Source organism: Girardinichthys multiradiatus, chromosome 11 (genome assembly GCF_021462225.1).
Source record: "Girardinichthys multiradiatus isolate DD_20200921_A chromosome 11, DD_fGirMul_XY1, whole genome shotgun sequence".
Classification (NCBI taxonomy): domain Eukaryota; kingdom Metazoa; phylum Chordata; class Actinopteri; order Cyprinodontiformes; family Goodeidae; genus Girardinichthys; species Girardinichthys multiradiatus.
Window position 1 is genome coordinate 44,768,199 of NC_061804.1, and position 13,461 is coordinate 44,781,659.

Here is a 13,461-nt window from a genome sequence, read left to right on the forward strand (position 1 = left end):
CTGAGGAGATGGAGGACAACGCTGCATGGCTGTGCTGGGGTGACCATATAGACAAGATTCTTCCCGTTTGCAGGATGAAGAAGGTCCTAACAAGGTTTGGCATGCACCCCAGGTGTCTGAAGATGAAGAAATATTACTTGCATCGTCGGGGGGGTTGTCCGAGGATGAAGCCAGGGTTGCGATCAAGGAGAGGAGTTGTTGCGTGGACTTGCACCATGGAAGCACCTGTTTAAGTGGATGGCACCACCCCAGTGCTGTGTTGCGATGCAGCTGAACTTCTGGATGTGCCCTGGCCAACACCTCCACTGTGATAGCAGCAGACAAGACTTGCAGGCAATTATGTTCTTCTGAAGCAGAAGTCTTCCATGAGACAAAAGTTGCCCAGTACCGGAGATTTTGACTCAGCTAACACAGACTTGAGCCTTTCACAAGGCTCCGCTGTTTACGCAATTCCTGGATATCGAGGATGCGAATCTAGCTTGCCTAACATACCTTCAACAGACAAAACCCTGGCCACTTATCTGGCTCCAAAGCAGAAAATGCCTGCTAGTAAGTCCACTCTCCTGAGCAATCAGTGCCATTTCTCAGCCCTCCAGCATTTGCGTTGTACCCTATTTCTCTCTCTCAGGGAACACTGGCTGTATGCATAACCTCTAGTTTTTCCAGCTTGTTCTTGACACATTTTGGACAGAATTTTCTTCATGCGTAGTGTCCAACAACTATGAATTTAAATGGTTTACTATAAGGACCTGCAGTTCTTGCTGCCTTGAATAAAATAACAAATGTCCATTCTGGGGTTTACGCAACCGATACAAATACAACAGCCTAAAGATGTCACATATTAGATTTATGAAAGCTGAGATGTATTTCACGGCATCTCTTCTCATCTAATCTTATGTTATATCTGGCGTATGTTCCTTTTAGTCTCAGTGCTTTGTAAACTGACGAGACCATAACAGTTAAGAATTTAATATCCATATAGACCTTAAGACTGACCTGCAGTAAATCAGAGGAAAAAAACATGTTTATACCCAGGCTGCCCTTCCAGCTGGCATCCTTTCGCTCTTCAGTGATTGGTGAGCTGCTAAGCCCGAGGCTGTGGGAAAGCAGTCCTGAACCACTTGGACCAGTGTTGGAGATGGACATCAAGGATTTAGAAGGTCGCATGGCAGATGGTGCATCAGATTTTATGGGCTCTTTTCTGGAACGTTGATGAAGAACCTTTATCATGGCATCTTTCTCAATGATCTGGGCATGGAGATTCTTTATCCTGCATTAAAGAAGAGTGAAGTCTGAGTTACCTTAGGATGGTGAGACTACACACCTGTACACTTGGACCAGAAAGGTACATCTGTGACAAATAAAGCGTGGGAAAAAATGATCAGACAACAAATACCAGGAATCATTCAGTTCTATCTGGGGCAAACATATTTAATGGGGAAAAATGGAACAATCCATTTTAATCTGTTTCAGAATCAGAATTAGTTTTATTGCCAAGTTTGTACAGACAAAAGGAGTTTGCCTCTAGTAATCTTTGCTCTCAGTGAGGATTATTTTTTTTTATATAACAGCGGAAAAAATTTATATCTTTTTAAATGTACATATGTACACAATTGACTTTACAATAGACTATAATGTGAGATCAGTCCAAGTAGGCATGGTGTCATTGTGGAACTGTCAAGTGTTCATCAGAGAAACAACTTGTGGGAAGAAACGGTCTCTGTGGCAGCTGGTTTTAGCAGACAGTGCTCTGTAGCGCCACCTGAAGGTAAAAGCCTAAACAGTTTGTGTGCAGGGTGTGTGGGGTCTAAAGAGATTTTAGCTGCTCTTTTCCTGACCCTAGACCTGTATAAATCCTGGATAGAGGAAAGATCAGCCCTAATAATTTGGTGTTTGTTGTTGGAGGCGTGGTAAGGTGTATTCGTCACTTCCTGTTTTCACTGTTGCACTCGGTGGATTGTTTGGTGTGTGATGGCTCTCTCGTTTGATCTGATTTCACTCTACTGTGATATCTCTGACTTGTTCTAATACATAAGCATGTTAAAACACATATTTTCGGTTGCGTGTCTTACACGACTTTTCAAGTACTGGTAAGTGGTCGCTAGCTTAGCGTTAGCTCCACCATGGCTATCAGTTCTGCTGTTTCTCTGAGTCTCCTCCAATCTGTGTCAAATGTTCAGTTTCTCCTCTGCCTCCTTCAGTGATAATGGCATGTGTAATAAATGTAGCATTTTTGTAACTTTGGACGCGAGGGTGTCAGAATTGGAAGCCCGGCTCTGCGCTGTTGAAAAACCAGCAGATAGCCGAGGCCCCTTATCCAGCACCCAGCCACCGAGGGTAGCTCCCCGTAGTAGTTGTTCAGCAGAGCTCGCACAGCCGGGTCACGGTACGTAGAAAGCATAGTCCAAGATCCCAGCCCCCAGGTCACCACCAACCCGTCTGCGTTTCTAACAGATTTTCCCTGCTCAGCGACACACTGAGAAGCCAACTCTGGTAATTGGCAGCTCCATAGTCAGAAATGTGGCACTAGAGACACCAGCGACCATAGTCAAATGTCTGCCAGGGTCCAGAACGGGCGACATCAAATCCTACCTGAAACTGCTGGTTAAGGATAAGCGTAAATACAGTAAGATTGTTATTCACACTGGCGGTAATGACACCCGGTTACGTCAATCGGAGGTCACCAAAGTTAGTGTTGCTTCGGTGTGTAAGTTTGCCAAACAATGTCGGACTCCTTAATTTTCTCTGGTCCCCTCCCCGATCTGACCAGTGACGACATGTTTAGCCGCATGCTGTCATTCGACCAGGTGGTGTCCAGAAAACGATATGGGCTACATTGATAATGGGCGAGCATTTTAGGGAAAACCTGGTCTGATCCGGAGAGACGCCATCCATCCCACTTTGGATGGAGCAGCGATTCTTTCTAGGAATTTGGCCGAATTTATTAGTTCTCCAAAACTCTCACAACCCAGGGTTCAGACCAGGAAGCAGGGTTGTCTTTTGACACTCCTCTCTGCAGCTTCTGTACTGCTACCCACCCATTACCCTATTAAGACAGCGTCTCGCCCACGGCCAAAATTGAATAGATTAAAGAATAATCTAAAAGGAGGAAATCATGAAAATCTCATAAAAATAAACACAACTCAGACTAAAAAGAAAAATAAAACTATTAAATGTGGCTTACTGAACATAAGATCTCTCTCTTCAAAGACTTTGCTAGTTAGTAACTTGATTTGTGACAATCAGATTGATTTATTTTGCCTCACAGAAATCTAGCTGCAGCAAGAGAATTATGTTACTATAAATAAGTCAACTCCTACTAATTATTCAAATTTTCACATACCTCAAAATACTGGGCGAGGAGGAGGAGTAGCAACCATCTTTCAGTCCAATTTATTGATTAGTCCCAGACCAATCAATAGCTACAACTCTTTTGAATATTTAATCCTTAGTTTTCCTCATCCAAATTGCAAAGCACTAAAACCACTTCTGTTTGTTGTTTTGTACTGTCCACCAGGTTGTTACTTTCAATCTTTAGAAGTTTTCAGACCTTTTATCGGTTTTAGTGTTAAATACAAATAAGGTTATTATAGTGGGGGATTTTAACATTCATGTTGACACTGAAAGTGATAGTCTAAATATAGCCATTAATGCTATCGTAGACTCAATTGGCTTTGCTCAAAACATTAACAAACCTACCCACCTTTGTCTTCATTCTCTGGACCTTGTGCTGACATATAGCACTGAGTGTAAAGAAATAACAATATTTCCTCATAACCCTGTCCTGTCTGACCATTTTTTGATTACCTTTGAGTTTAATTTAACCAAGTACTCCACACCTGAAAGAAAGTTTCATTATAGTAGATCATTATCATACAATGCTGTAACAACCTTTAAAGAATCTGTTCCACTTTTAATTTCCTAATTATCACAGAAAAACACAGTGGAGGGCAATCATTTTGTTTCTTCCCCTTCACAAATTGATTCTCGCATGTGTTCATAGCGTTACTTCATCATTGTGTGGTGCATTAGACAATGCAGCCCCTTTGAAATAGAAGGTAATTATTTATAGGAGGCTGGGTCCCTGGTTTAATCCAGAGCTGTGTACTTTAAAGCACAATGTTAGAAAATTTGAGAGAAAATGGCGATCTACACACCTAGAGCATTCCTACTTAATCTGGAAAAATAGTCTACACTTCGCCAAGCCAGGACAGCTTATTTTTCATCATTAATAGAAGAGAACAAGAATAATCCTAGGTTTCTCTTTGGTACAGTTGCTAAACCTACACAGAGTCATAGCTCTGTTGAGTCATCCATTTCCTTAGCTCTGAGTAGTCATGACTTTATGGGATTCTTTTTAAATAAAATTGATTCTATAAAAATAAAAAAAATTACATACTCCCAAAGATGATTACTTCATCCTCAGCAAGTGAGACAACATTGGAAGTAACTGTAGAACCTGATCTGTGTTTGGACTGTTTTGATCCTGTGGAGCTTCCTGAGTTATCAAAAATATTAGCTTCATCTAAACCTTCAACTTGTATGTTAGACCCAATCAAAGCCAAATTATTTAAGGAAGTGTTCCCTCTGATTACCAGCCCCATTTTAGGTATGATTAACTTATCCTTAGTAAATGGATATGTACCACAAGCTTTTAAGGTAGCAGTAATTAAACCTTTACTTAAGAAACCTTCGCTAGATCGAGATGACTTGAAAAATTACAGACCTATATCCAATCTTCCATTCTTATCTAAAATTCTTGAGAAAATAGTTGCTAATCAAATGTGTGAGCATTTACACAGCAATGATCTGTTCGAAGAGTTTCAGTCAGGTTTCAGAGCTCATCATAGCACTGAAACAGCTCTGCTGAAAGTCACTAATGATATTCTCATGGCCTCAGATAATGGACTTGTGTCTGTACTTGTCCTCTTGTCCTGTTAGATCTCGGTGCTGCATTTGATCCTGTCGATCACAATATTCTCTTAGAAAGGCTGGAAAATGCTGTAGGGATCAGCGGAACTGCACTAAGCTGGTTTAAATCTTATTTGTCTGACAGATTCCAGTTTGTTCATGTAAATGATAAATAATCTTTAAATTCCAGGATTAATTATGGAATACCACAGGGTTCAGTGTTTGGGCCAATTCTCTTCACTATATATATGCTTCTGATAGGTAAAATTATCAGGCACCATAGGATAAATTTTCACTGTTACGCTGATATTACTCAGCTTTACTTGTCTATAAATCCTGATGAGCCAAACCAGTCAGATAGACTACAAGCATGTCTTGAAGACATAAAAACTTGGATGACTTAAAATTTTCTGCTTCTAAATTCAGACAAGACAGAAGTTTCATCTTTGGACCGTAGTCTTTGAAAAAGAAACTGCTTAGTCAATCACTTAACTTGGATGGCATTAAATTGACCTCCGGTAATAAAGTAAAAAATCTTGGTGTTATTTTTGACCACAACATGTAATTTAAATCCCACATTAAACAGGTTTCTAGGATTTCCTACTTTCACCTCCGGAACATTACCGAAATTAGAAATATCCGATACATGAGTGACGCTGAAAAACTAGTCCATGCATTTGTTACTTCAAGGCTGGACTATTGTAATTCTTTACTATCAGGATGTCCACAAAATGCAATTAAAAGCCTTCAGCTGATTCAAAATGCTGCAGCAAGAGTTCTGATGAAAATTAAAAAGAGATATTATATAAATATTTCTCCTATTTTAGCTTCCCTTGATTGGGTCCCTGTTAAATCCAGAATATAATTAAAAATTCTCCTCACATATAAAGCCCTTAATGATCTAGTTCCATCATACATCAGAGATCTGTTTGTTCCATATATGCCTAAGAGAGCACTTTGTTCTCAGACTGTAGGTTTACTGGTGGTTCCTAGAGTCTCTAGAAGTAGAATGGGAGGCAGATCCTTTAGTTATCCGGCTCCTCTCCTGTGGAACCTGCTCCCAGTTTTAGTCCGTGAGGCAGACACCCTGTCTACTTTTAAGGCTAGGCAATAAAGCTTATAGTTAGAGTGGCTTAGGTTATCCTGAGCTATCTCTGTAGTTATGCTGCTGGAAGACATAATGACCACTTTCACTCTCTTTGCTACATTCTCATACTACTCTCCAATTTTGCATTATTTGCTGTTATTTCAGCTTTTGACTTTATGTTCTCTCTCTTTTCTCTTCCTAGAAGCTACACCTGGCCTGACTCTGTGTCTACTTGTGACACCTTCCTGGAGGTGGGCATTGTCCAAGCTTCTGCTGCCAGCATCTTTATGCTCACCTTCTACCAATGATACACTTGGCCCTGTCTTACAGTGTTTAACCCTGTCTCTCTCCTATATATAGCGACTGGCTGAGCTTTTACTGTGACTAACTGTATGTGCTCTCTTTCATACTCTAACCTTGAAAACTGGCTCAGAGTTCATCTGTTCAATCTTCCTAGATGAAACGACCAAAGGACCTACATGCATTAATATTTACTCTTCCTTCCCATAGAAAGTACTCCTGGATCAGTGCTTCTGTGTTCCTTTTGTGTCCCTGCTCTGTTCTCTCAAACCCCCGTCGTTTGTGGCAGATGGCCACTCACACTGAGCCTGGTTCTGCTGGAGGTTTCTTCCTGTTAAAAGGGAGTTTTTCTTTTTCACTGTCGCTACATACATGCTCAGTATGAGGGATTGCTTCAAAGTCAACGCCAGTGACTGTCCACTGTCGCTACATGCTCATCCAGGAGGAGTGACTGCTACAAGTCACTGAATGGATGCGATCTGCTGGGTTTCCTTAGATAAAAAAACTTTTTATCCAATTTGAATAAATACAGGTCCTTCTCAAAAAATTAGCATATTGTGATAAAGTTCATTATTTTCTATAATGTCATGATGAAAATTTAACATTCATATATTTTAGATTCATTGCACACTACCTGAAATATTTCAGGTCTTTTATTGTCTTAATACGGATGATTTTGGCATACAGCTCATGAAAACACAAAATTCCTATCTCACAAAATTAGCATATCATTAAAAGGGTCTCTAAACGAGCTATGAACCTAATCATCTGAATCAACGAGTTAACTCTAAACACCTGCAAAAGATTCCTGAGGCCTTTAAAACTCCCAGCCTGGTTCATCACTCAAAACCCCAATCATGGGTAAGACTGCTGACCTGACTGCTGTCCAGAAGGCCACTATTGACACCCTCAAGCAAGAGGGTAAGACACGGAAAGAAATTTCTGAACGAATAGGCTGTTCCCAGAGTGCTGTATCAAGGCACCTCAGTGGGAAGTCTGTGGGAAGGAAAAAGTGTGGCAGAAAACGCTGCAGAACGAGAAGAGGTGACCGGACCCTGAGGAAGATTGTGGAGAAGGGCCGATTCCAGACCTTGGGGGACCTGCGGAAGCAGTGGACTGAGTCTGGAGTAGAAACATCCAGAGCCACCGTGCACAGGCGTGTGCAGGAAATGGGCTACAGGTGCCGCATTCCCCAGACCTGGGCTACAGAGAAGCAGCACTGGACTGTTGCTCAGTGGTCCAAAGTACTTTTTTCGGATGAAAGCAAATTCTGCATGTCATTCGGAAATCAAGGTGCCAGAGTCTGGAGGAAGACTGGGGAGAAGGAAATGCCAAAATGCCAGAAGTCCAGTGTCAAGTACCCACAGTCAGTGATGGTCTGGGGTGCCGTGTCAGCTGCTGGTGTTGGTCCACTGTGTTTTATCAAGGGCAGGGTCAATGCAGCTAGCTATCAGGAGATTTTGGAGCACTTCATGCTTTCATCTGCTGAAAAGCTTTATGGAGATGAAGATTTCGTTTTTCAGCACGACCTGGCACCTGCTCACAGTGCCAAAACCACTGGTAAATGGTTTACTGACCATGGTATCACTGTGCTCAATTGGCCTGCCAACTCTCCTGACCTGAACCCCATAGAGAATCTGTGGGATATTGTGAAGAGAACGTTGAGAGACTCAAGACCCAACACTCTGGATGAGCTAAAGGCCGCTATCGAAGCATCCTGGGCCTCCATAAGACCTCAGCAGTGCCACAGGCTGATTGCCTCCATGCCATGCCGCATTGAAGCAGTCATTTCTGCCAAAGGATTCCCGACCAAGTATTGAGTGCATAACTGTACATGATTATTTGAAGGTTGACGTTGTTTGTATTAAAAACACTCTTCTTTTATTGGTCGGATGAAATATGCTAATTTTGTGAGATAGGAATTTTGTGTTTTCATGAGCTGTATGCCAAAATCATCCGTATTAAGACAATAAAAGACCTGAAATATTTCAGTTAGTGTGCAATGAATCTAAAATATATGAATGTTAAATTTTCATCATTACATTATAGAAAATAAAGAACTTTATCACAATATGCTAATTTTTTGAGAAGGACCTGTAACTGAATCTGACTGCACTGTTCAACCAGCACTGGTCAGGATTAATTGGAATATATGTACCTGACTTTGTGAAATGCCTTGAGATGACATGTGTTGTGAATTGGCGCTATATAAATAAACTGATTTGAATTGAATTGAATAATTCTCTCTGCAGACTTGATTGTTTGTTGCAGTCTGGACCTGTCCTGTTTTGTGGATGAGTTAAACTATACTGAGATGGATGAAGACAGGACAGACTGAATTATGGCAATGTAGAAGATAACCAGCAGCTCCTTTGGAACATGGTACTTTACAGTCTCTGCTGTAACTTTTTCCAAACACTGTCTATGTATGAGGACCATCTCAGGTTTCGAGAAATGGAGGCTCCTAGGAATCAGAAGTGGTCCACAGTAGATACAGTGTTGTTGAGGATGGTGAGGGCGGTATGTGGGGGTGGTGTTCTCTGAAAGTCCACCATCATCTCCACAGTCTTTAGTGGGTTAAGTTCCAGGTGGTTCTGACCACACCAGGGTACCAGCTGACCCACCTCCTGTCGAATCTGTGTAGTCAGAGCAGGCCTGTAACATCTGCTTTAAGTCATTAGTCACTTCTGAACAGTCCAAACCATAGGTTTGGAAACTTTTAATTTCTGCCTGTAGGTTGGGATGAGATGGACCAGAGAGTGGTCAGCAAATCTTACCTTCAGACTACTCTGGCTTGGGATCAACAAAAACCCAATGCAAACCACTTAATCTGGCTTCATACTCAGTCAGTAGAGTCCTCAATTTTGAGAAAGAGAAATACACTCAGCTCTGCACCTACGATTCTGGGTAAGGCAATACACAGGCCAAACAGGACATGTCATGAGCTGATTGGTTCCATGTTGTGGCAAAGTAAAAAATAAAGAACAGACAAAATATATATTTTTTATTTTGGTTACCATTTCTTTTTGCTTTGTGCTGATGTTAAAACATAGATGTTTTGATCTGGAGGAAGGAATACAAAAATGTTTTTACGCTGCACTAAGCAAAGTGCATGAGATTGGGTGGTGTTATATATGCACAGGAGGACAACACTCTCATAAGGTATTCTTCATCCCAAGGATAAAACACCCAAAATTAAGTTCTGCAATGTGAAATATGCAATTCAGCGCAGCGAGGAATGTTTGGACCTCTACTAAATTCAACAAAGCTACAAAAATTATTGCCAAGTTAGTGTTATTTTTTATTTTTATTTTAACCGTGTCCTGTCCGGCAGAGTACCACTCAGAATTGTTGTGTGAGTGCCCAGAAAAAGCCCAACAGATTTACTGTCACAAGTGGAGCATTACAGCTAACGCTTTAGAGCTCTGCTTGATATTTATAAAAAGAAACTTTATTAGAAACTGCTTTGGGATTATTTCAATTGTTACGGACATGGAGACAGAAATGAAAAGGAAAAAAAAGAAGCACGAAAGAGAGAAAGGGGGGCAAAAAGGAAAAGGGGAGAGAAGGAGAATAAAATGGATTAAAGAAAGAAGGATGAAGAGAATACATGATAACACCCTGCTTGCTTCCATACCTGCAGAAACGTTCATATTACCAGCTTTTTTACCAAAAAGTGCACGGTACTTATTAATGCAAGATGTATTTAGTGGTAAATGCGGCTCAATATAGAACATTTGTGTATCTGTTAACACCTGAATCTTAACACCTGTGGGTCTGAGTGTGAACGCGCTTGTGTATACAAGGTTTCTCCATACAAATATGCAATAGTGAGTGTAAAGAGCCACAGACCCCCTGGACCCGGGACAGATACGGAGAAGATCCAAGCTACAGACATCCAAAGGCCCCCCATACCACAGGAACCCCAGGAGAACCACCGCCGGGACTACCGTAACCCCCCCAGAGAGGAGCAGGGGAGAATCCAAGGGGAACCATCCAACTTGACACAAAAAACAGGCACACACAATCACATGTTCCCACCCTCATGCGTACACATAAAAATACTCACACCCACGCACCCAACGTAAAGACAAACAACAATGGACATCGTACACTCACTCACACTCCCCATACATACTCTATACTCCCAGGTCCAGGTGCCGATACCCCATAGGGACAACCAGCCCCTTCCCTTCGGGGGTGGAGACAGGCAGACCGCCCCAGCACATGAACCTGAGCAACCCCGGTCCAGACCCAGACCCCCCACCCCGACCCCAGGCCTAACCACCCCGATCTTCATCCGGAGAGTCCAATTTCTAAGCCAGCTACTTCAAACCATGTTCAAAACTGAATACCCTGGATGAGAGGTGAAATGTCTTCAAAAAACAAGAATAGTCCAGTTGCCATCTATTTAAGCACTTAGGAATGCACAGAATGAATTCTTATGAAAGACTTAGAATCGCGTGCTGTATATTTGTTACTCAACCTGCTCTCCATGTCCAGACAGCGACGATTGGCCATTAGGATCTCCTCTTCTTCTTTCTGAATTCGAGCTTCCACAGAAGTATCGTAGCTGTTGCACGGAGAGTGGCTTATCCCTGCTACAGATGTGTCCCTACAGGACAAGAGATAAAGTGAGAGCCATCCTTTCAATATTGAGCATTAGGTGACCATCTAGACTGGACTAGATTGATCATTTGATTTAATAACTTTTTACCTTATTTCTTAATTGCACCTGTACACAACAATAATGCAATAACTGAACAGATTTCTTTCAAGTACAAACTAATGTACATGAGAAGAATCCATGGATGTTCAAACTGTTCGATGGCCCTGTGTGAACCTCTTTAGCACATCCATTCACAACATTATTATTAACCTTTATTTCACCAGGAAAATCCCATTTAGATTAAGAATCTCTTTTTCACGAGAAGACTCGTGACAAGACTCGCAGCAACACCCATCTACTTGACATTCACAACAAAACATATAGTACAAGTAAAGAAAAACATTAAGCACCATCATAAACAGAATAATAAAACATCTATTGATTAAAACATTTACAGACAAATGATTCCCTTATAGCAGAAATTTTAAGTTCAATTTATTCTGTAAGTGGTTCCATTCAGATGAAGCAGAAAATGGAAAAGATTTCTTTCTGAGTTCAGTTTGGACTTTAGGTATGGAAAATAAAAATAAGGTCTTATAATCAAACGAATAACCTTTAGTGGCTTTTTCCATTTATGTAGGCCAACAAATATGAAGGAAGCAGTCAAAGTATTGCCTTATAAATAAAAATGTGCCAATGATAGAGTCTAAAGGTGTCGAAGTCTGTCCATCCAAGCCGTGTGTACATCGTAGAATGCTTTGTGATAATATTTGCAGGAGACAGCAGACAAAACATTTTGATTTTCTATTGTTAGGCTCTGAGACCAACCATACAATGATTCCCTGGCTAGCTTCCTGCGCAGCCATACTGATGTCCCTAGATGGTGGTACACAGCACATATGTTTTCTTATTTTTCTAGCAAGAAGTCTAGTTTTAAACTTGGAAAGAAGACTGAATGTTCAATTTTTTTTAAAATAATCAATGCATATAATTTCTGAAAGTATTGGTAAATTATTATTTTTACTCAGAAAAAATAATATACTACTAGTAACACTAACCCAAGGCAGGAGTAATTAACTGTTTTCTGGCTAGTAGAAACACCTTGCAAACAAAATTGTTTTAACATAAAAAACAGAAGAAAATTAAAATATAGCAAGTGAATATAGAAGAGTCAGTATTTTTTGTCAATGTGGAAAAAAAGTTAAATGTATTCATCTGGTTGATATTGTTTCTCTGTTCAGCTTGTTTGGACAGAGTATTAATTAAAATGAATACAAATAAATGTTATTGACAGTGTAATTTTTACCCTGTCAGTCAAAATGATGGACAACGAATAGGTCTGGTGCAACCATATATATATATATATATATATACATGCATACATATATATATATATATATATATATATATATACATACATATACAAACCAAACTCGAAACTAAATTGTTCCCACTGTCCTGCAGAAACCTCACCCTTACCTCTGCGTAGCGACAGACGCAGCAGCATCCAGGGCAAACTGCCTCATCACACTTTCCTCCAAATACTTCTGCTCCCATTTAGTCATGTCAGCCTCCAGAGCCAAAATGCGCTCCTCCTTCTCCCTTAGGTGCTCCATGAGGGCTGTAGCGTTGTATTCTGATGTTGCCAAACCACTGCTCTGTGAGCTTCCTTGACGCTGCAGGAAATGAATGACACACAAGACAGGGTGCGCCAAGGTTGATAAAAAAAAACAACTGAACAAACAGAACACGTAAAAAATTGTTTTCTAAAAGTCCACAAGCTTGTTCCCAATAATGTGTTTGAGTTGGTGTACCGTTCATTTTAATATGTCTAAAATCAGTTGTTATCAGCATGGTAATTTACCAGTTTCATGTTCTGTAATCTGAGTATGAGCTTCCTCATTATATTGCCTTTCCCTCCACAAGAGCAAACAGTATGGGAGAGCATCACTCATTTAGGTTTAAAGAGGAAACTGCCTTAGTCTATAGCAAACACTCTATTTAGGCTCCTCCCATGGCAGCAATGTTAAGTGATTGATTGACTTTGAAGCAAGAAGAGAGGTGACGGAGCTATAGTCAAGATAACAAAGTGGTGTTCTTGCCATAACCTGTTGTTCAGCTTCAACACTGTGAAATGAATTATCATCAGTTTTCTGTAAGATGAAGGTTGCAATATTCATATATATTTAATAATTAAAGGCTAACAGACATGTTCCAAAGAAGCATTAACCACATGTGGCAGCGGCCGAGCCTTGTTTTCTAACTTCTAAACAGTTAATAATCCACAGGGGTTGTGCTTGTTTCTACTTGTGCCATGGAACATAAACGGTTTAAAATTCATAAAAATTACTTTGACTGAAGGAGTCACTTCAATGGAAGGCTATGAGCAGACATCATAATTTGTCAAAGGTAAAGCTGTAGACGAGAAAACTATCCTGGTTCCTGGAATAGGTTTCTGCAGTTGGAACTTGGATTGTTTTGAGGCTCATTATCATAAAGGCAAGCCAAGGCAAGATTGTTTATATAGCAGATATCAGCAGCAATTCAAAGTAAT

General features: G+C 40.6%; 1 protein-coding gene across 3 annotated transcripts in view; it reads right to left on the reverse strand.

Moving 5' to 3' along the window:
- The window catches only part of amot (angiomotin), a 111,126-nt gene that overhangs the window by 10,916 nt on the left and 86,749 nt on the right, over nucleotides 1–13,461 (reverse strand). For all 3 annotated transcript variants that reach the window (XM_047379065.1, XM_047379066.1, XM_047379067.1), the window contains 3 exons: nucleotides 12,387–12,583; nucleotides 10,785–10,913; nucleotides 1,032–1,270 (listed from right to left, as the gene is read on the reverse strand). In XM_047379065.1, coding sequence (XP_047235021.1) covers nucleotides 1,032–1,270; nucleotides 10,785–10,913; nucleotides 12,387–12,583 — 565 coding nt within the window. The remainder of the gene's footprint in view (nucleotides 1–1,031; nucleotides 1,271–10,784; nucleotides 10,914–12,386; nucleotides 12,584–13,461) is intronic.